The following is a 24038-nucleotide window of genomic DNA, read 5'->3' as shown; positions in this document are numbered from 1 at the left end:
ACCGTACTGCACCACTACGGAACACACCGTACTGCACCACTACGGAACACACCGCACTGCACCACTACGGAACACACCGCACTGCACCACTACGGAACACACCGCACTGCACCACTACGGAACACACCGCACTGCACCACTACGGAACACACCGCACTGCACCACTACGGAACACACCGCACTGCACCACTACGGAACACACCGCACTGCACCACTACGGAACACACCGCACTGCACCACTACGGAACACACCGCACTGCACCACTACGGAACACACCGCACTGCACCACTACGGAACACACCGCACTGCACCACTACGGAACACACCGCACTGCACCACTACGGAACACACCGCACTGCACCACTACGGAACACACCGTACTGCACCACTACGGAACACACCGTACTGCACCACTACGGAACACACCGTACTGCACCACTACGGAACACACCGTACTGCAGCACTACGGAACACACCGTACTGCACCACTACGGAACACACCGTACTGCACCACTACGGAACACACCGTACTGCACCACTACGGAACACACCGTACGTACTGCACCACTACGGAACACACCGTACTGCACCACTACGGAACACACCGTACGTACTGCACCACTACGGAACACACCGTACGCACTGCACCACTACGGAACACACCGCACTGCACCACTACGGAACACACCGCACTGCACCACTACGGAACACACCGCACTGCACCACTACGGAACACACCGCACTGCACCACTACGGAACACACCGCACTGCACCACTACGGAACACACTGTACTGCACCACTACGGAACACACCGCACTGCACCACTACGGAACACACCGCACTGCACCACTACGGAACACACCGCACTGCACCACTACGGAACACACCGCACTGCACCACTACGGAACACACCGCACTGCACCACTACGGAACACACCGCACTGCACCACTACGGAACACACCGCACTGCACCACTACGGAACACACCGCACTGCACCACTACGGAACACACCGCACTGCACCACTACGGAACACACCGCACTGCACCACTACGGAACACACCGCACTGCACCACTACGGAACACACCGCACTGCACCACTACGGAACACATCGTACTGCACCACTACGGAACACACCGTACTGCACCACTACGGAACACACCGCACTGCACCACTACGGAACACATCGTACTGCACCACTACGGAACACACCGTACTGCACCACTACGGAACACATCGTACTGCACCACTACGGAACACACCGTACTGCACCACTACGGAGTACTGCACCACTACGGAACACACCGTACTGCACCACTACGGAACACACTGCACTGCACCACTACTAAACAACTATGATCTAGTTTACACACCGCTACAGCACGTATTGTCACGGGCAGTGTTATTGGGATTCGTTACTTTAAAAAGTAATCTAGTACATTTTACTGGATAGATTTAATTAACAAAAGTAATCTCGTGACTCAAAACAAAAACAAACAAAAAAATCGCTGTGAATTCAAAATGTAATTCCATAATTTGATAAGTAATTTCTTTGATTGTGACTTATTTCAGTGCATTAACCTAGCATGTCTAGGATTTATCTGACATAGTTTGCATTCGCACCGCGGTCCGTTAATGCGCCGGGTGTTAGATTTTTGATGTCGTGCGTTTGAAATCGGCCTTGTTGTGACTTGATTACCGTTATTTAATGGCTTTAATATAGATACATTTATTTTTTCGTAAAGCTGCCTTGAATGTTTATGGACAATATTTATTTGATGCGTTAGATTTATAGATTTATCTCCTCCATGTTGTCAGTATCAGGGCTGGGCAATATATCAAATTCATTTGTTTCATTGAAATTTATGTTTTAGCGCAATTTTTCCAAATATCTGTATCACAAGAAAGTTTTTTTATCTACATTTTTTATTAGCGTTTATGTCCGATGGTCTTTTTCGTCTCTTCTCCTTTGCTCCTGCTGTGACTGTGCACCTTCCCATTTATACAAACACACCACGCCCCTCCCCACCACACCCCACACGTCATGCCCCACCCCCCCACGCCATGCCCCGCCCCCCCGCCATGCCCCCCCCCCCCACACACCACGCCCCCACGCCATACTCCACGCCACACACCACGTCTCCCACGCCATACACCACACGTCATGCCCCACACCCCACACGCCTTGCCCCTCCCCCCACACACCATGCCCCCCCCGCCACACACCACGTCCCCCACGCCATACACCACGCTGCCTCCCCCTGCTACTCACAACAACAAAGAGGAGGAAGTGATATCTCATCTGACAAGCGGTTTCAACTCGTTATTTGAGGTTGGGTCTAACAGAATCATTCTTATGGACACCAAACCCACATTAGGACATTATTTTACTGTAATAGAGAAGAAGTTTACTTTTCAATCGATACCCTTTTTATGTCTCAACTTCTCAAATTGCGAGCAGAGTAAACACTACTAGAAATGGGAGTATTAATGAATATTCATTATGGAAAATTGGATGCTCAGTGTCGTGGAATACACTAATCAAGTGAGAGACGCTTTGTAATTTCTTCAAAACAATCATCTTTTATTTAATTATTGCAATAATGAAACTGTCCACTCTACACTCTTGAGTGTTTTGCCGAAAGCGTAACCTTACAGACAATGTAGAGTTCTTATATAGTAGATGACAAAATGCTTCTTCATGGCTGGTTCCACCCCTCCCATGCAGATCGGGGGGCACCATAAGTCACCGCGGGTTCATCATGTAGTTATTTGCACCTGGTGTTCAACTCCCAACCGACTTAGTTTCCCAGATGCAAGAACGATTAGAAACAATAAGAATTTTTGTTCTCCTCCTCCAGGCTATCTCTACCTCGGGTCACACCCACCACATCTAGTCTATGGAATGCAGTCTTTTATATTTTATCACCGAGTCAACTGTCAGCTCAAGCCCAGAGGCCCAACTCAGTCCCATAGCCACCGATGAGAGAGTACTCATCAAAGCTATTCGATGCATAAACACTATTATAACATAATCTTGTAAATTTTCTCCCACATCAGTTTGTCACCCACGGCGTTACGGTACCGTGTACCCCTAGCAGCATTTTATCCAAAGACTTTTATACTTGCTGTCTAGTCTGTGTTTTCTACATGTGCAATAAGCATAAAACACAAGTAGGCCTATAAAAGGAAATGTGAACTCGTTCTCATTCTGAGAAATAAGGTAGGCCAGTTGATTTCAACATCTGAACAAAGTCGACACGCCAGCATGCTGTTCAAACAGTCGGAGACGGACAGAAGGGTGTGTTCATAACAATTCAACTGTTCTAGCTAGTAAATAGATCAAATTGACTAAACTTAAAATGTAAAAAATTAGCTAGCTTGTCGGCTTGTGCTTGAGAGATTGTTTATGAGACCTGTTAAAATTCCTGCTGCAAGAAGTTAGTCTTTAAAAAAAAAATGATATACACTGCTCAAAAAAAATTAAGGGAACACTTAAACAACACAATGTAACTCCAAGTCAATCACACTTCTGTGAAATCAAACTGTCCACTTAGGAAGCAACACTGATTGACAATACATTTCACATGCTGTTGTGCAAATGGAATAGACAACAGGTGGAAATTATAGGCAATTAGCAAGACACCCCCAATAAAGGAGTGGTTCTGCAGGTGGTGACCACAGACCACTTCTCAGTTCCTATGCTTCCTGGCTGATGTTTTGGTCACTTTTGAATGCTGTGGTGCTTTCACTCTAGTGGTAGCATGAGACAGAGTCTACAACCCACACAAGTGGCTCAGGTAATGCAGCTCATCCAGGATGGGACATCAATGCGAGCTGTGGCAAGAAGGTTTGCTGTGTCTGTCAGCGTCGTGTCCAGAGCATGGAGGCGCTACCAGGAGACAGGCCAGTACATCAGGAGATGTGGAGGAGGCCATTGGAGGGCCTCAACCCAGCAGCAGGACCGCTACCTCTGCCTTTGTGAAAGGAGGAGCAGGAGAAGCACTGCCAGAGCCCTGCAAAATGACCTTCAGCAGGCCACAAATGTGCATGTGTCTGCTCAAACGGTCAGAAACAGGCTCCATGAGGGTGGTATGAAGGCCCGATGTCCACAGGTGGGGGTTGTGCTTACAGCCCAACACCGTGCAGGACGTTTGGCATTTGCCAGAGAACACCAAGATTGGCAAATTCGCCACTGGCGCCCTCTGCTCTTCACAGATGAAAGCAGGTTCACACTGAGACGCCGTGGAGAACGTTCTGCTGCCTGCAACATCCTCCAGCATGACCTGTTTGGCGGTGGGTCAGTCATGGTGTGGGGTGGCATTTCTCCATGTGCTCGCCAGAGGTAGCCTGACTGCCATTAGGTACCGAGATGAGATCCTCAGACCCCTTGTGAGACCATATGCTGGTGCGGTTGGCCCTTGGTTCCTCCTAATGCAAGACAATGCTAGACGGACTGGCCCGCCCGTTCCCCAGACCTGAATCTAATTGAGCACATCTGGGACATCATGTCTCGCTCCATCCACCAACGCCACGTTGCACCACAGACTGTCCAGTAGTTGGCGGATGCTTTAGTCCAGGTCTGGGAGGAGATCCCTCAGGAGACCATCCGCCACCTCATCAGGAGCATGCCCAGGCGTTGTAGGGAGGTCATACAGGCACGTGGAGGCCACACACACTACTGAGCCTCATTTTGACTTGTTTTAAGGACATGACATCAAAGTTGGATCAGCCTGTAGTGTGGTTTTCCACTTTAATTTTGAGTGTGACTCCAAATCCAGACCTCCATGGGTTGATACATTTGATTTCCATTGATAATTTTTGTGTGATTTTGTTGTCAGCACATTCAACTATGTAAAGAAAAAAGTATTTAATATTTATATTTATTTCATTCAGATCTAGGATGTGTTATTTTAGTGTTCCCTTTATTTTTTTGAGCAGTGTATTTTTTTAAAAATATTTTCCTTTAATTTTCCCCTAACCTTACCACCACTACCTTACCACCACTACCTTACCACCACTACCTTACCACCACTACCTTACCACCACTACCTTACCACCACTACCTTACCACCACTACCTTACCACCACTACCTTACCACCACTACCTTACCACCACTACCTTACCACCACTACCCTAATTGGAGTAAACTAATAGATAACAACACATTGGCTTCTACTTCCAGCTTACACATATTATATACATTTTACGGACACAGTATATTTTAGAATATTCATCTTTTTTTGTTTGTTTTTTTTAGTCTCATCCATCTATTTTTCAACTGCGCTGTTATATTTCACAACTGTTCTGAACCTTTATCTTTAATTTACAATGAGAATATCATTTTATTATTATAGTATTATAGATTGATTATGACTTTTCAAATCACCCCGCAGTGCTATTTGGAGAGTTAGCTCTAGGTAAATGTTGCAATTCTTTTGTCATTCCTGAATCTGCGAACAAAAACAAGCTACATATGGACAGTGCGAAAACAAATTATCTAATGATTGTCTCTATGTAGCAAAAATCTGCAGAGCTGGGATGGTTGTATCCCCCCGTATACAGTACCAGTCAAAGGTTTGGACACAACTACTCATTCCAGGAGTCGCGAGTGCGCGATGAGACCGGCCGGCCAAACCCTCCCTAACCCCGACGACGCTGGGCCAATTGTGCGTCGCCCCATGGGCCTCCCGGTCGCGACTGGCTGCGACAGAGCCTGGGCTCGAACCCAGAATCTCTGGTGGCACAGCTAGCACTGCGATGCAGTGCCTTAGACCACTGCGCCACCCGGGAGGCCCGAGTTTTCCTTTGTTTGTAAAATATTTTTTTTTACTTTGTAGAATAATAGTGAAAACATCAGAACTATGAAATAACACATATGTAATCATGTAGTAACACAAAAGGATTAAACAAATCAACATCTATTTTATATTTGAGGTTATTCAAAGTAGCCCCCCTTTGCCTTGATGACACCTTTGCACACTCTTGGCATTCTCTCAACCAGCGTCATGTGGTAGTCACCTGGAATGCATTTCAATTAACAGGTGGGACTAATTAAAAGTACATTTGTGGAATTTGAGCCAATCAGTGGTGTTTTGACAAGGTAGGGGTGGTATACAGAAGATAGCCCTATTTGGTAAAAGATCAAGTCCAAATTATGGCAAGATCAGCTCAAATAAGCAAAGAGAAACTACAGTCCATTACTTTAAGACATGGTCAGTCAATCTGGAAAATTTCAAGAACTTCAAGTTCAGTTGTAAAACCATCAAGCGCTATGATGAAACTGGCTCTCACGAGGACCGCCACAGGAAAGGAAGACCCAGAGTTACCTCTGCTGCAGAGGATAAGTTAATTAGTTAACAGCCTCAGAAATTGCAGCCCAAATAAATGCTTCAGAGTTCAAGTAAGAGACACATCTCAACATCAACTGTTCAGAGGAGATTGCGTGAATCAGGCCTTCATGGTCAAATTGCTGCTAAGAAACCACTACTAAAGGACACCAATAAGAAGAAGAGACTAGCTTGAGCCAAGAAACACAAGCAATGCACATTAGACTGGTGGAAATCTGTTCTTTGGTCTGATGAGTCCAAATTTTAGATTTTTGGTTCCAACCGCCGTTTTTTGTGAGATGCAGAGTAGGTGAACAGATGATCCACCATGAAGCATGGAGGAGGGGGTGTGATAGTGTGGGGGTGCTTTGCTGGTGACACTGTCAGTGGTTTATTTCGAATTCAAGGCACAGTTAACAGCATGGTTACCACAGCATTCTGCAGCAATATGCCATCCCATCTGGTTTGGGCTTAGTGGGACTATCATTTGTTTTTCAACAGGACAATGACCCAAAACACACCTCCAGGCTGTGTCAGGGCTATTTGACCAAGGAGGGTGATGGCGACGTCAATCACCCGACGTCAACCCAATTGAGATGGTTTGGGATGAGTTGGACCGCAGAGTGAAGGAGAAGCAGCCAACAACTTCTCAGCATATGTGGGAGCAACTTCAAGACAGTTGGAAAAGCATTCCAGGTGAAGCTGGTTGAGAGAATGCCAAGAGTGTGCAGAGCTGTCATCAAGGCAAAGGGTGTCAACTTTGAATAATCTAAAATATATTTTGATTTGTTTAACGCTTTTGGTTACTACAATGATTCCATGTGTTATTTCATACTTTTGATGTCTTCACTATTATTCTACAATGTTAAACCATGTGCCATGGAATCAGTACATGGAAAATCTCTTCCCAACTATTTTTGCAATCAAAGTTAGTCATTATTAGTGAATGTGCGTTATTAGGTTCTGATTTAAATTAGTAACAACAAGGGCATTTTCATAGCCAGACTGTAAAGCCAGATCAGTGAGTATTGGCTAAAGCAGGGTTAACCCCCTTGAGTCGATTTGGTATGTCAATCTTAAGTAAAGTAAAGTACCAAAAAAAAAAACGCAACAACTACCGTGTATACACACAAGTGTAAAGGAATGAATAAGAATATGTACATAAAAATGTACATAAATCCAGATTTAAAGTCCGTCAGTTTAAGCTTGAGATATCTGACTTTGTGGGGTAAAGTGGAATGTTTATCCTCTCCTCTCGTAAAGAAAACCTAAAGTAAAGGACCTTTAAGTTGTGTAACTAACGGAGATCTGAAAGTCCTGCTATATATGTGGTAGTTGGAACTGTGAGCCAACTTGTTTTTGACCATCTCTGTTTATGAGCTGGTTGTGTCCAAGCCTGGCCCGAGGCTGCACTGCGGTGGGTTATTTTTACCGTGGCTGGGGACCGGCACCAGGGACAGGAGCTACTGTAGCAGGAGTTCTGACTGTGAACTAGGTCATTGTTAGAAGGGGTCATTCCACCAGGCAGGTGCTATAGGTTACTGGGAGTCAAGCCAGCCCAGTTCAGCAAGAAGGAGGAATACGGTCGTCCTTTATGTGCTGATGACCGGCCGTGCAGAGACCCCAATGTATTGTGACAGTTGAACCCAGCCAGCTCCCCTCTCTCCCCTGCTCACCGAACGCGCAGAACGACACAGAGCTTTGCTACAGCAGCCTCTCCAATCCCCTCACTTGGTTCTGCCTGTTTCCATTTTGTCTGAGGTGTTTGTCGCCGTCTGAGGTGTCTGTCTCCACGGCGGACCGCGGTTCGACACCGGTGGGCCGGAGGACTCCCAGCAGTGCACTTTGGGAAGGCTGTCTAGAACTTTAGCTGAGATCCATTGGTGGCTTCCGGATGTTTCTAGCTAGTTTTTGATGAAAGTGCAGAGCTGTATTTGTCCAATAGGAGTGAAATGACAAGCTGAATGGCTAAGGGAAACACACTGACCTATTTGATCCAGATGTTAGTTTTATCTACAGTCCAATCTGATACAAGACTGAACTCCGACAGCTTTACACTGAGGATTGTACAAATGTTTTCCTCCTGTATTGAGTTTGAATTCTTACCATCATCCCCCTCTCTCTCACTCTCCTCCCATCCCCCCCCCTCCCTCCCTCCACAGTGTGTCCCTCCACCTGTAAACATCGGGCCTGTACCCATCATGGCCACTGCTGCCACGACCAGTGCCTGGGAGGTTGCTCGGAGGCAGGCAACGCCAGCCGCTGTGTTGCATGCCAGAAGTTCCAGCACCAGGACACCTGTGTGGACCGCTGTCCCCAGGGATACTACACCTTCAAGGGCTGGCGCTGCGTCTCTCTCTCCTTCTGTCAGGACCTCCACAACCAGTGCAAGAATGGGAAGGGCAACGACTGCCACGAGTACGTCATCCACAACGGAGCCTGCATCCCAGAATGCCCCTCAGGATATACCACCATCAACTCTACTAGGTAAGTCTCCGATATATAACATGGCCACATATACCACTATCAACTCTACTCCGTAAGTCTCCGATATATAACATGGCCACATATACCACCATCAACTCTACTCTGTAAGTCTCCGATATATAACATGACAGCCATAGACCACCATCAACTCTACTCCGTAAGTCTCCGATATAGAACATGACAGCCATATACCACCATCAACTCTACTCCGTAAGTCTCCGATATATAACATGACAGCCATAGACCACCATCAACTCTACTCCGTAAGTCTTCAATATAGAACATGACAGCAATAGACCACTATCAACTCTACTAGGTAAGTCTCCGATATATAACATGGCCACATATACCACTATCAACTCTACTCCGTAAGTCTCCGATATATAACATGGCCACATATACCACCATCAACTCTACTCTGTAAGTCTCCGATATATAACATGACAGCCATAGACCACCATCAACTCTACTCCGTAAGTCTCCGATATAGAACATGACAGCCATATACCACCATCAACTCTACTCCGTAAGTCTCCGATATATAACATGACAGCCATAGACCACCATCAACTCTACTCCGTAAGTCTCTGATATAGAACATGACAGCAATAGACCACTATCAACTCTACTACGTAAGTCTTAGGTATACAGTTCCTTCAGAAAATATTCATAACCCTATGACTTATTCACATTTTTCTTGTTACAGCCTGATTCAAAATTGATGAAATATTTATTTTCCGCCCATCTATACACAATACTCCATAAAGACCAAGTGAAAACATGTTTTTAGAATTAATTTCAAATGGATTGAAAATGAAATACAGAAATATCTAAATTACATAAGTATTCACACCCCTGAGTCAATACTTTGCAGAATCAACTTTGCCAGCGATTACAGCTGTGAGTCTTTCTGGGTAAGTCTCTAAAGAGCTTTCCACACCTGGATTGTGCAACATTTGCCCATTTATTCTTTTCTAAATTCTTTAAGCTCTGTCAAATTAGTGGTTGATCATTGCTAGATAACCATTTTCAGGTCTTGCCATATATTTTGAAGTAGATTTAAGTCAAAACTGTAACTTGGACACTCAGGAACATTCACAGTCTTCTTGGTAAGCAACTCCAATGTAGATTTGGCCTTGTGTTTTAGGTTTATTTATCCGTTATTTTACCAGGTAAGTTGACTGGGAACACGTTCTCATTTGCATCAACGACCTGGAGAATAGTTACAGGAGGAATGAGCCAATTGTAAACTGGGGATTATTAGGTGACCGTGATGGTTTGAGGGCCTGATTGGGAATTTAGCCAGGACACCGGGATTAACACCCCTACTCTTACGATAAGTGCCATGGGATCTTTAATGACCTCAGAGAGTCAGGACACCCGTTTAACATCCCATCCGAAAGACGGCACCCTACACAGGGCAGTGTGGTATGGGTGGTATGCTGCTGGCAAAGGTTATTGTCCTGCTGAAAGGTGAATTCATCCCCAGGTGTCTAGTAGAAAGCAAGACTGAACCAGGTTTTCCTCTTGGACTTTGCCTGTGCTTAGCTCCATTCCTGGATACTAAGATGGCTCCGATAGACATGGCCTCCTTGTTTGAGGATTATAGCAACTTTGCTGTATTAAGTTTTTTTTTGTTATTTCTCATGTTATTAGCCCAGAACTTTCTTTGCATTATTACATACAACCAGAAAGAGCTTTTAGATATCAGAGAGGTGGTATACGACTTTCCTGAATTGGATCCTTTGTTCGTATCTTCCAAGGCGATTTGAACTTATCCCAGAGGCTGCTCCAAGACATCACCGCCGGAGAAGAGGTATTCGGAGTGGACTTTGTCCGACTAAGGAGGCGTACACACCATCCACCGCTTCCGAGTATATTACTCGCTAATGTTCAGACTCTGGATAATAAAGTAGACGAGCTCAGGGCGAGGATCTCCTTTCAGAGAGACATCAGGGACTGTAACATACTCTGTTTCACGGAATCATGTCTCACTCCGGATATACTGTCTCCATCTATACAGCCAGCTGGGTGTTCAATACATTGTGTGGATCGGAATAAAGAATTCTCCGGGAAGAAGAAAGGCGGAGGTGTATGTTTCATGATTAACTACTCATGGTGTGATTGTGGTAACAGAAACTCAATTCCTTTTGTTCACCCAACATAGGATACCTTGCAATCAAATGCCGACCTCATTACCTCCCTAGAGAATTTTCTTCTGTTATTGTCACGGCTGTGTATATTCCCCCTCAAGCCGATACCACAATGGCTCTCAAGGAACTACACTGGACTTGTGCAAACTGGAAACTGCATATCCTGAAGCCACATTTATTATAGCCGGAACCTTTTAATACAGCAAATCTCTTCCGAAGTTCTATCAACACATCGCCTGCGGTTCTCACGATTCAAAACTCTCATTGTTAGTCACCCTACCGTGATGGCTACAAGGCCCTCCCCCAACCCCTCTTCCTATAGTCATAAAATCAAATAGGAAGTACCCGTGCTAAGGTCTATTCAACGCTGGTCTGACCAATCGTAATCCATGTTTCAAGACTGTTTTTATCACGTGGACTGGGACATATTCCGGGTTGCTTCTGAGAATAACACTGACACAGTGACGGAGTTAATCAGAAAGTGTATAGGGGATGTTTGTTCCCAATTTGACGATTTTAAAACCTATCCAAACCAAAAACCGTGGACAGATGGTAGCATACACGCAAAACTGAAACCACCGCATTTAACCACGGCATGGGGACTGAGAATATGATCGAATACCAACAGTCCAGGCCCTTCTTATGCCAATCAAACAGTCAAAGCATTAGTACAGAGACAAAGTGGAGTCACAATTCAATGGCTTAGACACGAGACGAATGTGTCAGGGACTACAGATAATTTGCATAAAGTGAAAACCAGCCACGTCGCGGACACAATGTCTTGCTCCCTGACAAGCTAAACACCCTCGCCCGCTTTGAGGATAACACAGGGTCGATGACACAAGCCGCTCCCAAGGACTGCATGCTCTTGTTCTCCATGGCCGATGTGAGTAAGACATTTAAACGTGTTAACCCAAGCAAGGCTGGCGGCCCAGACGGCATCCCTAGCCGCATCCTCAGAGCATGCACAGATCAGCTGGCTGGAGTGTTAACAGACATATTAAATCTCTCCCTATCCTAGTCTGTTGTCCACACAGATCAGCTGGCTGGAGTGTTAACAGACATATTAAATCTCTCCCTATCCTAGTCTGTTGTCCACACTTGCTTTAAAATGTCCACCATTGTTCCTGTTCCTAAGAAAGCTAAGGTAACTGAACTAAATGACTATCCCCCCATAGCACTCACTTCTTTCATCATGAAGTGTTGTGAGAGGTTAGTTAAGGGTCATATCACTTCCACCTTACCCTAGACCCACTGAAATTTTCATACCATCCCAATAGATTCACGGATGATTCACGGATGATGCAATTTCCACTGCACTGCACGCTGCCCTATCCCATCTGGACGAGAGAAATACCTATGTAAGAATGCTCTTCATTGACTACAGCTCAGCCTTCAACACCATAGTCCCCGGTAGTACACTGCCTGAACTCACAGCAGAAATGAGAAAGTTAACCATTAAAATTCTGGCTGACCTCACACCCGAGTTGAGATGAATAAGACAATAGAGGAGTTAAAAAACATCACACGCCTGTATCGCTGTCTTACGTCCCCCTGACCTGGCTAGGAAGTACAGTCCCTACTCTACACACACTCCTTACTGTACACTCCAGATCTCTGACTGACTGACTGACTGACTGACTGTAGGCCGGGCCTCCTGGCCTGCTAATGGGCCGGGCTGAAGTGGTGTAATAACACCAGCCATGTGCCATGCTCTTATTTGACACCAGAGACTGTTCTCTCTGTGGCTCCGAGTGACTGTCCACCTAACGCTTTCACAGGAAACAGCAGGCTCTGGAACAGGAAGGGCACAGCGCATCTGTTGGGTTTCAATGGTCACCCTATTCCTTACTTAGTCCACCTCTTTTGACCGGGGCCCATAGGGCTCTGTTCAAAAGTAACTAGCCTATGTAAGGTACCATTTAGAATACGTTCTTGGACATTTGGCTTTATTTAGACAGTTAAGGCTCAGGAAGAGACTGGTTTAACAGAGACGAGAAGACACAACGGCTTCCCAAAAGCCACACGCTGGCCCGTGACCCGTGGTTGGTTGGTGTGTTGATCATATAGCTCAGTGTGTTCTGTAGGGAAGGCAGCAGGCTGGTCGAAGGGCGCTGTGGACTGAACATGTTGCTGAATGTGTTAGTCAGCGTCTCCAGTGTTTGCTGTGCTGTTTAGCTTTTTCCAGAGGAAAAAGAGGTCTGAGCACTGGGCTAGTCGAGGGAAATGCCCACCGTCCAGATAGGGAAAGGTATAAATGCGTGTGTTTAGGAGGCAAACACCACACGCACTGGAAGTTCTGGAATGTACTCTCTCATACTGTACACCAGTGGGACCAAGTCACTATTATTTGAGTCACAAGCATGTCTCATGTCATAAGGACCGAGTCTCAAGTCATAATCCCAAGTAGAACGGGTCAAGACTCGAATCAAGCCCTAGTTGTGCATTCTAAAGAGACGAGAAGTTTAAGTGAAGTCTCAAGTAAACTAAAAATCTATACATGCAACGACATGTTCAACTACAAATATTAGCCTGTTGATTGAGGCTACCAGGCCTTTTCATTATTTATGTCTGCAACACATTTGAATTAGCCCGTGTAACTGTAAAATAGGGACCTTGTAGCAGTGGTAAGGGCATGACATCAGCAGAAGGCAAGTTGACGTGCTCAGAGTGTAGCTGTATTGGTGATCTGATAGGGAAGCGCCATATCATACTAAATATACAAGTAGATTTACCAAAAATATACATGGGCAAAATCCCCAAAGAAATAGCCTCTATATGAGGCTTAATCTGTCCTATCTGAATGGACACCGCTATAGGGCAATACTGTACAGCCACCCCCTTGAGAAACCAAATGAAATCTGTGTAACAGGAGCTCAAACAGGTAGACAGACCTAAGCACTTGGCCCCTCAGGACTATACAATTATACAATTACAACCAATAAACTGGTTCTACAATGTAGAAGGCCATTTCCACATCCGTTCTTACATTGGTACATTATTCTTAATCAGACTTAATGATTATTATTGATATTTCAACTCTGTGCATACATGGAACAGTCATTTTCTCTTATTTAAAGTTGTGACTCGCGAGGCCACGGAGCCTGTTTCTATGAACACTGAGGTGGATGCTCCTATTACAACAACAAAAAGGATAGCGACATATATATTATATATATATATATATACACATTGATTTAAATAAACACAGCTTCTACCTCATGAGTGTTACCAACGTCAACATGGCGCTCACTCCTAGCAGGGTAAGAAATGGTTGGTCTAAAATAAATATGTCGCCTATCAAACGTGAAACAGAGATGTCTATGTGTTGCAATAAACACATAGAGGTACAGGGATGGAATGATGAAAACATGAACAATTGTTGTAGTATTAGATGGATTAGAGATGTACTACATAGGACCTATGAGTTTTTATAAACATGTGAAAGCAACAGCAAACATTTCAACAAGATAATAAAAAAAACTCTTCCCTTTGTGGGATTTTGGACAGCGCAAGTGAAGAGCCATTCCGATGGCTCGTCTTCGCCACAGCAAGTGAAGAGCCACTCCGATGGCTCGTCTTCGCCACAGCAAGTGAAGAGCCACTCCGATGGCTCGTCTTCGCCACAGCAAGTGAAGAGCCACTCCGATGGCGCGTGTTCGCCACAGCAAGTGAAGAGCCACTCCAATGACGCGTCTTCACCACAGCAAGTGAAGAGCCACTCGGATGGCTCGTCTTCGCCACAGCAAGTGAAGAGCCACTCGGATGGCTCGTCTTCGCCACAGCAAGTGAAGAGCCACTCGGATGGCTCGTCTTCGCCACAGCAAGTGAAGAGCCACTCCGATGGCGCGTGTTCGCCACAGCAAGTGAAGAGCCACTCCGATGACGCGTCTTCGCCACAGCAAGTGAAGAGCCACTCGGATGGCTCGTCTTCGCCACAGCAAGTGAAGAGCCACTCGGATGGCTCGTCTTCGCCACAGTAATAATACAATTTTAACAATAAATTCCAAATGTAAATGATCAATTTCAAGCATTGCCTCATTGCTGGTGAGTTTGCAAAGTAAACAGTTAATTTCACCAAACCATTTTTGTAGCGGCATATCAATTTATTATGGCAATCCTCTCTTCCAACAATGTGACGTTTGCTCTGCATCCGATCCTATAGCCCCCCCCCCAATACTCAACGGGCTGCCCGGATCCGGACACAGAACGGGGTCAATACTGACACCTGGTATCATATAAACACACATTAGTCCTGGACGAAGGCTTAGAATTGCAGGAAATTAGCTTTCGAACAGCAAAAAACTATCTCTGCCCCAAGCAGAGAGTGCGGGAAACTAACCTTTTAAAATTGCTAAATGTTCTCTCCGCCAGTAAGAGGGGTGTGAACAGTTTGGAGTCGCATGGGTTACGAGGTAGTTTGTTACTACACCGATAAATTACATTATCCATCCGGACCTTTATTAAATAGGACCTGCTATTTCTTGGGGCGGCAGGGTAGCCTAGTGGTTAGAGTGTTGGACTAGTAACTGCAAGGTTGCAAGTTCAAACCCCCGAGCTGTCTGTCGTTCTGCCCCTGAACAGGCAGTTAACCCACTGTTCCTAGGCCGTCATTGAAAATAAGAGTTTGTTCTTAACTGACTTGCCTAGTTAACTAAAGGTAAAACATTTTTTTTAAAGAGCTGTACAGCTAATCAGCAATCTGTTCGCTATCTCATCTGACTGGTGTTGATTGACGGTTTGCTCGTCCAATCAGAGTGCATTTCACTCGCCAATCTGTTGTATTTTTTATTTTTTTTATTTTATGTTTTTGCAATGGTGAATCTGCTGCTACTGTCTCTGGCTGAGTGTAGAGTAATCCACGTAGACTGTGTGCCACAAAATGAGTGACAAAACATTACTTAACCTGGCCGGATAATTTCAAGTCGCTAGTCTCAAGTTAAAGTCGAGTCCCGAGTCTTGAGGCTCCAAGTCGAAGTCAAGTCTCAATTTATTTTATGTCAAGTCATCAAATTTGTGAAAACAAGTCAGACTTAAGTCCAGGTCATGTGACTCTAAGTCCACAACTCTGCTGTGGACCCAACTTCAACATTCATCCACATCATTCCTCAATTTATTAAGCCTAACCTTAGGAGCTCTCTAGAGCCACAACCCCTGGGACACCCTGGGACCTTAAATTTCAGGAAGGAATTTTACCCACTGCTAAAGGCTTTCCTCGGCATTTAGCCAACTAACTGAGATTATTAGGTGCTTCAGGCTATGAGGAAGAGATTCACAAATTGTTCCCAGGGACATTTCTTAAAGTTTCATAGTACAGTACGTTCTCAGAGATTCAGTCTCATAGTGCAGTACGTTCTCAGAGAGATTCAGGCTCATAGTGCAGTACGTTCTCAGAGAGATTCAGGCTCATAGTGCAGTACGTTCTCAGAGAGATTCAGGCTCATAGTGCAGTATGTTCTCAGAGAGATTCAGGCTCATAGTGCAGTACATTCTCAAGAGAGATTCAGGCTCATAGTGCAGTACGTTCTCAGAGAGATTCAGGCTCATAGTGCAGTACGCTCTCAGAGAGATTGTCTCATGCTGCAGTACGTTCTCAGAGATTCAGTCTCATACCATCCAGTATGAGGAGAAGGAAGTTGCTAGATAATTATTTTCCATTCTGCAGCCGTTACGACATCAGGGACTGTTGAAGTCCTCCGCTGCTGGGCCGAGTGAGAGAAGTGTCCGTAACCAGACACACAAATCACCCTCACAGACAGACAGGGCTGTGACCGGGGTGCTGAACCTCAAGGGGCTTGCTGTGACTGGGCTGGGCAGAGGCTGTGACCGGAGTGGAGGCTGGGGCAGAGAGTGCTGGGATGGCGAGACACTTGCTACATGCTATCTTTTCTTGAGCTAGGCTTGAAGTCCGTCATCAGGAGTTATGAGGGGCGGCAAGTAGCCTAGCGGTTAAGAGCGTTCGGGCCAGTAACCGAAAGGTTGCTGGTTTGAATCCCAAAGCTGACTTGGTGAAAAATCTGTCGATGTACACTTGAGCGAGGCAATTAACCCTAATTGCTCGTGTAAGTAATTGGATAAGAGCGTCTGCTAAATGTCTAAAATCTCTCGCTCTCTCTTCGCCAACCGTCAGCACAGCTGCTAGGCCGCTCTGCTTTCTAGACATTTCCTGGCGTTCGTTCCGCCTTTCCACCTTTTTAATATCCATGACAACAAGCACGAAATAATAATTTGCTCATCTTTCCTTGAAACACAGAAGGCACTGCAGCGGTTCCAAGTCAGTCTGCAAAGTGCAGAGGTTTTCAGGGCTGTGGCCCAAAACAAACTCTCTTTTTAAAACCTGCATCCTAAATGATTTTCCCATGAGGCTCAGGACAGGCAGGCCCCAGGAAGTGGTGTTTTTCCTATCAGTTTAAGGTCACAATGAGAATGGAGCAGAGAGTGTATGTGTTTTCTTCAATACAACTACTTTAACATTTCTTCTTTCTATGCTGCAGAGCATTAAGAAAGAAAAGTTCATTTATATATTTATGATTTTCCACATGAGGAAGAAGGAAAAAAAAACCATTTTCTTTCCCTGATCATTATAGAGTTTTTACACTGTCAGTGGAAAACCAAGCTGATTTTGTCAAATTGTTGTAAAGTATTAGAACCTTTTGATAAAATGTAACCTCTAACCTCTAGCAGCATTTAGTTCAATATGAAAGGAACTAGGTGACATTGTACCGTTGTACCGTGACCCCAGGCCAAACTCTGATTCTCAACCACTGTTGTGTGTCAGTGGCATCTAAACTTTTGGGTGTGTGAGGAGGGGTCAATGTGCTGGTTAGCACATACAGGAGGGGGGTTAGCACACACTGGCTAGCACATGATGGCTAGCACATACAGGAGGGGGGTTAGCACACACTGGCTAGCACATGCTGGCTAGCACATACAGGAGGGGGGTTAGCACACACTGGCTAGCACATACAGGAGGGGGGTTAGCACACACTGGCTAGCACATGATGGCAAGCACAAACAGGAGGGGGTTTAGCACACTGGAATGCACATGCTGGCTAGCACAAACAGGAGGGGGGTTAGCACACACTGGCTAGCACATGATGGCTAGCACAAACAGAAGGGGGGTTAGCACACACTGGCTAGCACATGATGGCAAGCACAAACAGGAGGGGGGTTAGCACACACTGGCTAGCACATGATGGCTAGCACAAACAGGAGGGGGGTTAGCACACACTGGCTAGCACATGATGGCTAGCACATACAGGAGGGGGTTAGCACACACTGGCTAGCACATGATGGCTAGCACAAACAGGAGGGGGGTTAGCACATGCTGGCTAGCACAAACAGGAGGGGGGTTAGCACACACTGGCTAGCACATGATGGCAAGCACAAACAGGAGGGGGTTTAGCACACACTGGAATGCACATGCTGGCTAGCACAAACAGGAGGGGGTTTAGCACACACTGGAATGCACATGCTGGCTAGCACAAACAGGAGGGGGGTTAGCACACACTGGCTAGCACATGATGGCTAGCACATACAGGAGGGGGGTTAGCACACACTGGCTAGCACATGATGGCAAGCACATACAGGAGGGGGGTTAGCACACACTGGCTAGCACATGATGGCTAGCACATACAGGAGGGGGGTTAGCACATGCTGGATAGCACAAACAGACAGGTTAGCATACACTGGCTATTTATTTATTTTTATTTTATTTCACCTTTATTTAACCATTTTACAACTGCGACCTGGCCTAGATAAAGCATAGCAGTGTGAACAGACAACACAGAGTTACACATGGAGTAAACAATAAACAAGTCAATAACACAGTAGAAAAAAAAGAGTCTATATACATTGTGTGCAAAAGGCATGAGGAGGTAGGCAAATTATTACAATTTTGCAGATTAACACTGGAGTGATAAATGATCAGATGGTCATATTTTTTTAAAGAATAGGGGGCAAATATTGTGCAATACAGGTGTGCAAAGCTTTTATGTGACTCACTCTAGAAGACTCACAGCTGCATTTGCTGCCAAAGGTGTTTCTAACATGGGGTGAATACTTAATATAATAATAATAATAATAATTGTTATTTTTTATATATATTTATTAGTTTTTTTTCTCACTTTGACAAGAGTATTTTGTGTAGATTGTTGACAAAAAACTACAATTAAATCCATTTTAATCCCACTTTTAACACAATAATGTGAAGAAATCCAAGGGAGGTGTTGACTTTCTATAGGCACTGCACTCTGTACAGGCTTCAGATGCTGGGAATATTAACACTCTCATAAACAGAATTAGGTCGCCAGAGAACGGTAATCCATGCTGCTAAACTAGCGCCTCATGGGAACAATAGTCTGCTTTGTCTGCCAGCGGTGGACTCAAATCAAATTTTATATGTCACATCCACATGGTTAGCAGAAGTTAATGCGAGTGTAGCGAAATGCTTGTTCTTCTAGTTCCGACAATGCAGTAATAACCAACGAGTAATCTAACCTAACAATTTCACAACAACTACCTTATACACACAAGTGTAAAGGGATAAAGAATATATACATTAAGATATATGAATGAGTGATGGTACAGAACGGCATAGGCAAGATGCAGTAGATGGTATCGAGTACAGTATATACATATGAGATGAGTAATGTAGGGTATGTAAACATTATATTAAGTGGCATTGTTCAAAGTGGCTAGTGATACATTTTTTACATCAATTTTCCATTATTAAAGTGGCTGGAGTTGAGTCCGTATGTTGGCAGCAGCCACTCAATGTTAGTGGTGGCTGTTTAACAGTCTGATGGCCTTGAGATAGAAGCTGTTTTTCAGTCTCTCGGTCCCTGCTTTGATGCACCTGTTCTGACCTCGCCTTCTGGATGATAGCAGGGTGAACAGTCAGTGGCTCGGGTGGTTGTTGTCCTTGATGATCTTTATGGCCATCCTGTGACATCGGGTGGTGTAGGTGTCCTGGAGGGCAGGTAGCTTGCCCCCGCCTCCTGAGGTTGAAGAGGCGCTGCTGCACCTTCTTCACCACGCTGTCTGTGTGGGTGGACCAATTCAGTTTGTCTGTGATGTGTACGCCGAGGAGCTTAAAACGGGGTGCTCCCTCTGCTGTTTCCTGAAGTCCACGATCATCTCCTTTGTTTTGTTGATGTTGAGTGTGAGGTTATTTTCCTGACACCACACTCCGAGGGCCCTCACCTCCTCCCTGTAGGCCGTCTCGTCGTTGTTGGTAATTAAGCCTACCACTGTAGTGTCGTCCACAAACTTGATGATTGAGTTGGAGGCGTGCATGGCCACGCAGTCGTGGGTGAACAGGGAGTACAGGAGAGGGCTCAGAACGCACCCTTGTGGGGCCCCAGTGTTGAGGATCAGCGGGGTGGAGATGTTTTTACCTACCCTCACCACCTGGGGGGCGGCCCGTTAGGAAGTCCAGTACCCAGTTGCACAGGGCGGGGTCGAGACCCAGGGTCTCGAGCTTGATGACGAGTTTGGAGGGTACTATGGTGTTAAATGCTGAGCTGTAGTCGATGAACAGCATTCTCACATAGGTCTTCCTCTTGTCCAGATGGGTTAGGGCAGTGTGCAGTGTGGTTGCGATTGCGTCGTCTGTGGACCTATTGGGGCGGTAAGCAAATTGGGGTGGGTCTAGGATGTCAGGTAGGCTGGAGGTGATATGGTCCTTGAAGTGAGGAAGTGAGTGCTACGGGGTGGTAGTCGTTTTGCTCAGTTACCTTAGCTTTCTTGGGAAAAGGAACAATGGTGGCCCTCTTGAAGCATGTGGGGACAGCAGACTGGGATAAGGATTGATTGAATATGTACGTAAACACACCAGCCAGCTAGTCTGCGCATGCTCTGAGGACGCGGCTGGGGATGCTGTCTGGGCCTGCAGCCTTGCAAGGGTTAACACGTTTAAATGTTTTACTCACGTCGGCTGCAGTGAAGGAGAGTCCGCAGGTTTTGTTAGTGGGCCGTGTCAGTGGCACTGTATTGTCCTCAAAGCGAGCAAAGAAGTTGTTTAGCCTGCCTGGGAGCAAGACATCCTGGTCCGCGACGAGGCTGTTTTCTTTTTGTAATCCGTGATTGACTGTAGACCCTGCCACATACCTCTTGTGTCTGAGCCGTTGAATTGCGACTCTACTTTGTCTCTATACTGACGCTTAGCTAGTTTGATTGCCTTGCAATGTTTGTATTCGGTCATGTTTCCGGTCACCTTGCCCTGGTTAAAGACAGTGGTTCACACTTTCAGTTTCGTGTGAATGCTGCCATCAATCCACTGTTTCTGGTTTGGGAATGTTTTAATAGTTGCTGTGGGTATGACATCGCCGATGCACTTGATGAACTCGCTCACCGAATCAGCGTATTCGTCAATGTTGTTGTTGGACGCAATGCAGAACATATCCCAATCCACGTGATTGAAGCAGTCTTGAAGCGTGGAATCAGATTGGTCGGACCAGCGTTGAACAGACCTGAGTGCGGGAGCTTCCTGTTTTAGTCTCTGTCTATAGACGGGGAGCAACAAAATGGAGTCGTGGTCAGCTTTTCTGAAAGGAGGGCGGGGGAGGGCCTTATATGCGCCGTGGAAGTTAGAATAACAATGTCCAACCTCCCCCCTACAACACCCACCGTCTCCCCTCAGTCCCCCCACAACACCCACCGTCTCCCCTCAGCCCCCCCACAACACCCACAGTCTCCACTCTCGGCCCCCCCCCACAACACCCACCGTCTCCCCTCTCGGCCCCCCCCACAACACCCACCGTCTCCCCTCTCGGCCCCCCTCACAACACCCACCGTCTCCCCTCTCGGCTCGGGCCCCCTCACAACACCCACCGTCTCCCCTCTCGGCTCGGGCCCCCTCACAATACCCACCGTCTCCCCTCTCGGCCCCCCTCACAACACCCACCGTCTCCCCTCTCGGCCCCCCTCACAACACCCACCGTCTCCCCTCTCGGCCCCCCTCACAACACCCACCGTCTCCCCTCTCGGCCCCCCTCACAACAACCACCGTCTCCCCTCTCTGCCCCCCTCACAACACCCACCGTCTCCCCTCTCGGCCCCCCTCACAACACCCACCGTCTCCACTCTCGCCCCCCCCACAACACCCACCGTCTCCACTCTCGCCCCCCCCACAACACCCACCGTCTCCCCTCAATCTCCCCCACAACACCCACCGTCTCCCCTCAACCCCCCCCACAACACCCACCGTCTCCCCTCAATCTCCCCCCACAACACCCACCGTCTCCCCTCTCGGCCCCCCTCACAACACCCACCGTCTCCCCTCTCAGCCCCCCCCTACTACCCGCACCGCCTCCCCTCTCACCCCGGTTCCTTACCCTCTCTCCCGGTCTCCTTCTCTCCCTCCATTTCTTCCCATTTGTTTCCACATGAGCAGCTAACGGTGAGCTGGAGGCCTTAAATAGTGTGACACTGAGGTGTGAGCGCTGTAGACTAGAGCGTGGGTGGACAAGGCCTTTTTAGTTCATGTCTAAAACAGATACCGTACATGTGGAGGGGATGCCAAGACTGGAAGCGGGATTATGTTCTTTTTGAGGGGGATAACATTTTTTTTTTAAACGAGTACTCATTTGTGAATGAACTGGCAAAGTCCCTTTTTACTCGGTCCCTGGCTGCTCTGCGGCGGCTGTTTTTGTGAATGAATTCCTGAAAGGCAACGCTATCAGAGCTCGGCAGATCAGCTCTCTGTATCAGAGGAGAAGGCAGGAAGACACTCACTGAGCCCTACCACATAAACACTTCCACTACGCAACCACTTCCTCTCTCTCGTTCCGTTTCTCTCACACTCTCTCTCTCCCCTTCTTACACACTCCCTTTCTTGCTCTCTCCCCTTCTCACTCGCTTCCTGTCTCTCTCCCCTTCTCACTCGCTTCCTGTCTCTCTCCCCTTCTCACTCGCTTCCTGTCTCTCTCCCCTTCTCACTCGCTTCCTGACTCTCTCTCCCCTTCTCACTCGCTTCCTGACTCTCTCTCCCCTTCCTCTCTTCCTGTCTTTCTCTGTCCTCTCTCTCTTCCAGTCTTTCTCTGTCCTCTCTCTCTTCCAGTCTTTCTCTGTCCTCTCTCTCTTCCAGTCTTTCTCTGTCCTCTCTCTCTCCCTGTCTTTCTCTGTCCTCTCTCTCTCCCTGTCTTTCTCTGTCCTCTCTCTCTCCCTGTCTTTCTCTGTCCTCTCTCTCTTCCAGTCTTTCTCTGTCCTCTCTCTCTTCCAGTCTTTCTCTGTCCTCTCTCTCTTCCAGTCTTTCTCTGTCCTCTCTCTTCCTGTCTTTCTCTGTCCTCTCTCTCTTCCTGTCTTTCTCTGTCCTCTCTCTCTTCCTGTCTTTCTCTGTCCTCTCTCTCTTCCTGTCTTTCTCTGTCCTCTCTCTCTTCCTGTCTTTCTCTGTCCTCTCTCTCTTCCTGTCTTTCTCTGTCATTTGTTTCTCAGAGAGAGAGAGAGAGAGAGACCCTGGATCTGCACTCATTCAATATGTTTCATTCCATTTCCCTTTTGTTTTTTCTTGTCACTCACTCTCTCCCTTTCGTACACACTCCCTTTGTTGTTCCCTCTCACTCACTTCCTGTCTCTCTCCCTTTCGTACACACTCCCTTTGTTCCCTCTCACTCGCTTCTTGTCTCTCTCCCCTTCTCACTCGCTTCTTGTCTCTCTCCCCTTCTCACTCGCTTCCTGTCTCTCTCCCCTTCTCACTTGCTTCCTGTCTCTCTCCCCTTCTCACTTGCTTCCTGTCTCTCTCCCCTTCTCACTCGCTTCCTGTCTCTCTCCCCTTCTCACTCGCTTCCTGTCTCTCTCCCCTTCTCACTCGCTTCCTGTCTCTCTCCCCTTCTCACTCGCTTCCTGTCTCTCTCCCCTTCTCACTCGCTTCTTGTCTCTCTCCCCTTCTCACTCGCTTCCTGTCTCTCTCCCCTTCTCACTCGCTTCCTGTCTCTCTCCCCTTCTCACTCGCTTCCTGTCTCTCTCCCCTTCTCACTCGCTTCCTGTCTCTCTCCCCTTCTCACTCGCTTCCTGTCTCTCTCCCCTTCTCACTCGCTTCCTGTCTCTCTCCCCTTCTCACTCGCTT

General features: G+C 46.8%; 1 protein-coding gene across 2 annotated transcripts in view; it reads left to right on the top strand.

Annotated features, from left to right (window-relative positions):
- LOC139409555 (insulin receptor b) overlaps positions 1-24038 on the top strand; it is a 166116-nt gene that overhangs the window by 103111 nt on the left and 38967 nt on the right. For both annotated transcript variants that reach the window (XM_071154869.1, XM_071154868.1), the window contains exon 3: positions 8495-8819. In XM_071154869.1, the coding sequence (XP_071010970.1) occupies positions 8495-8819 (325 nt within the window). The remainder of the gene's footprint in view (positions 1-8494; positions 8820-24038) is intronic.

Source organism: Oncorhynchus clarkii, chromosome 5, assembly GCF_045791955.1.
Source record: "Oncorhynchus clarkii lewisi isolate Uvic-CL-2024 chromosome 5, UVic_Ocla_1.0, whole genome shotgun sequence".
NCBI classification, from domain to species: domain Eukaryota; kingdom Metazoa; phylum Chordata; class Actinopteri; order Salmoniformes; family Salmonidae; genus Oncorhynchus; species Oncorhynchus clarkii.
The sequence above is the reverse complement of the archived record's forward strand: the minus strand, read 5'-3'. Positions and strand labels throughout refer to the sequence as shown.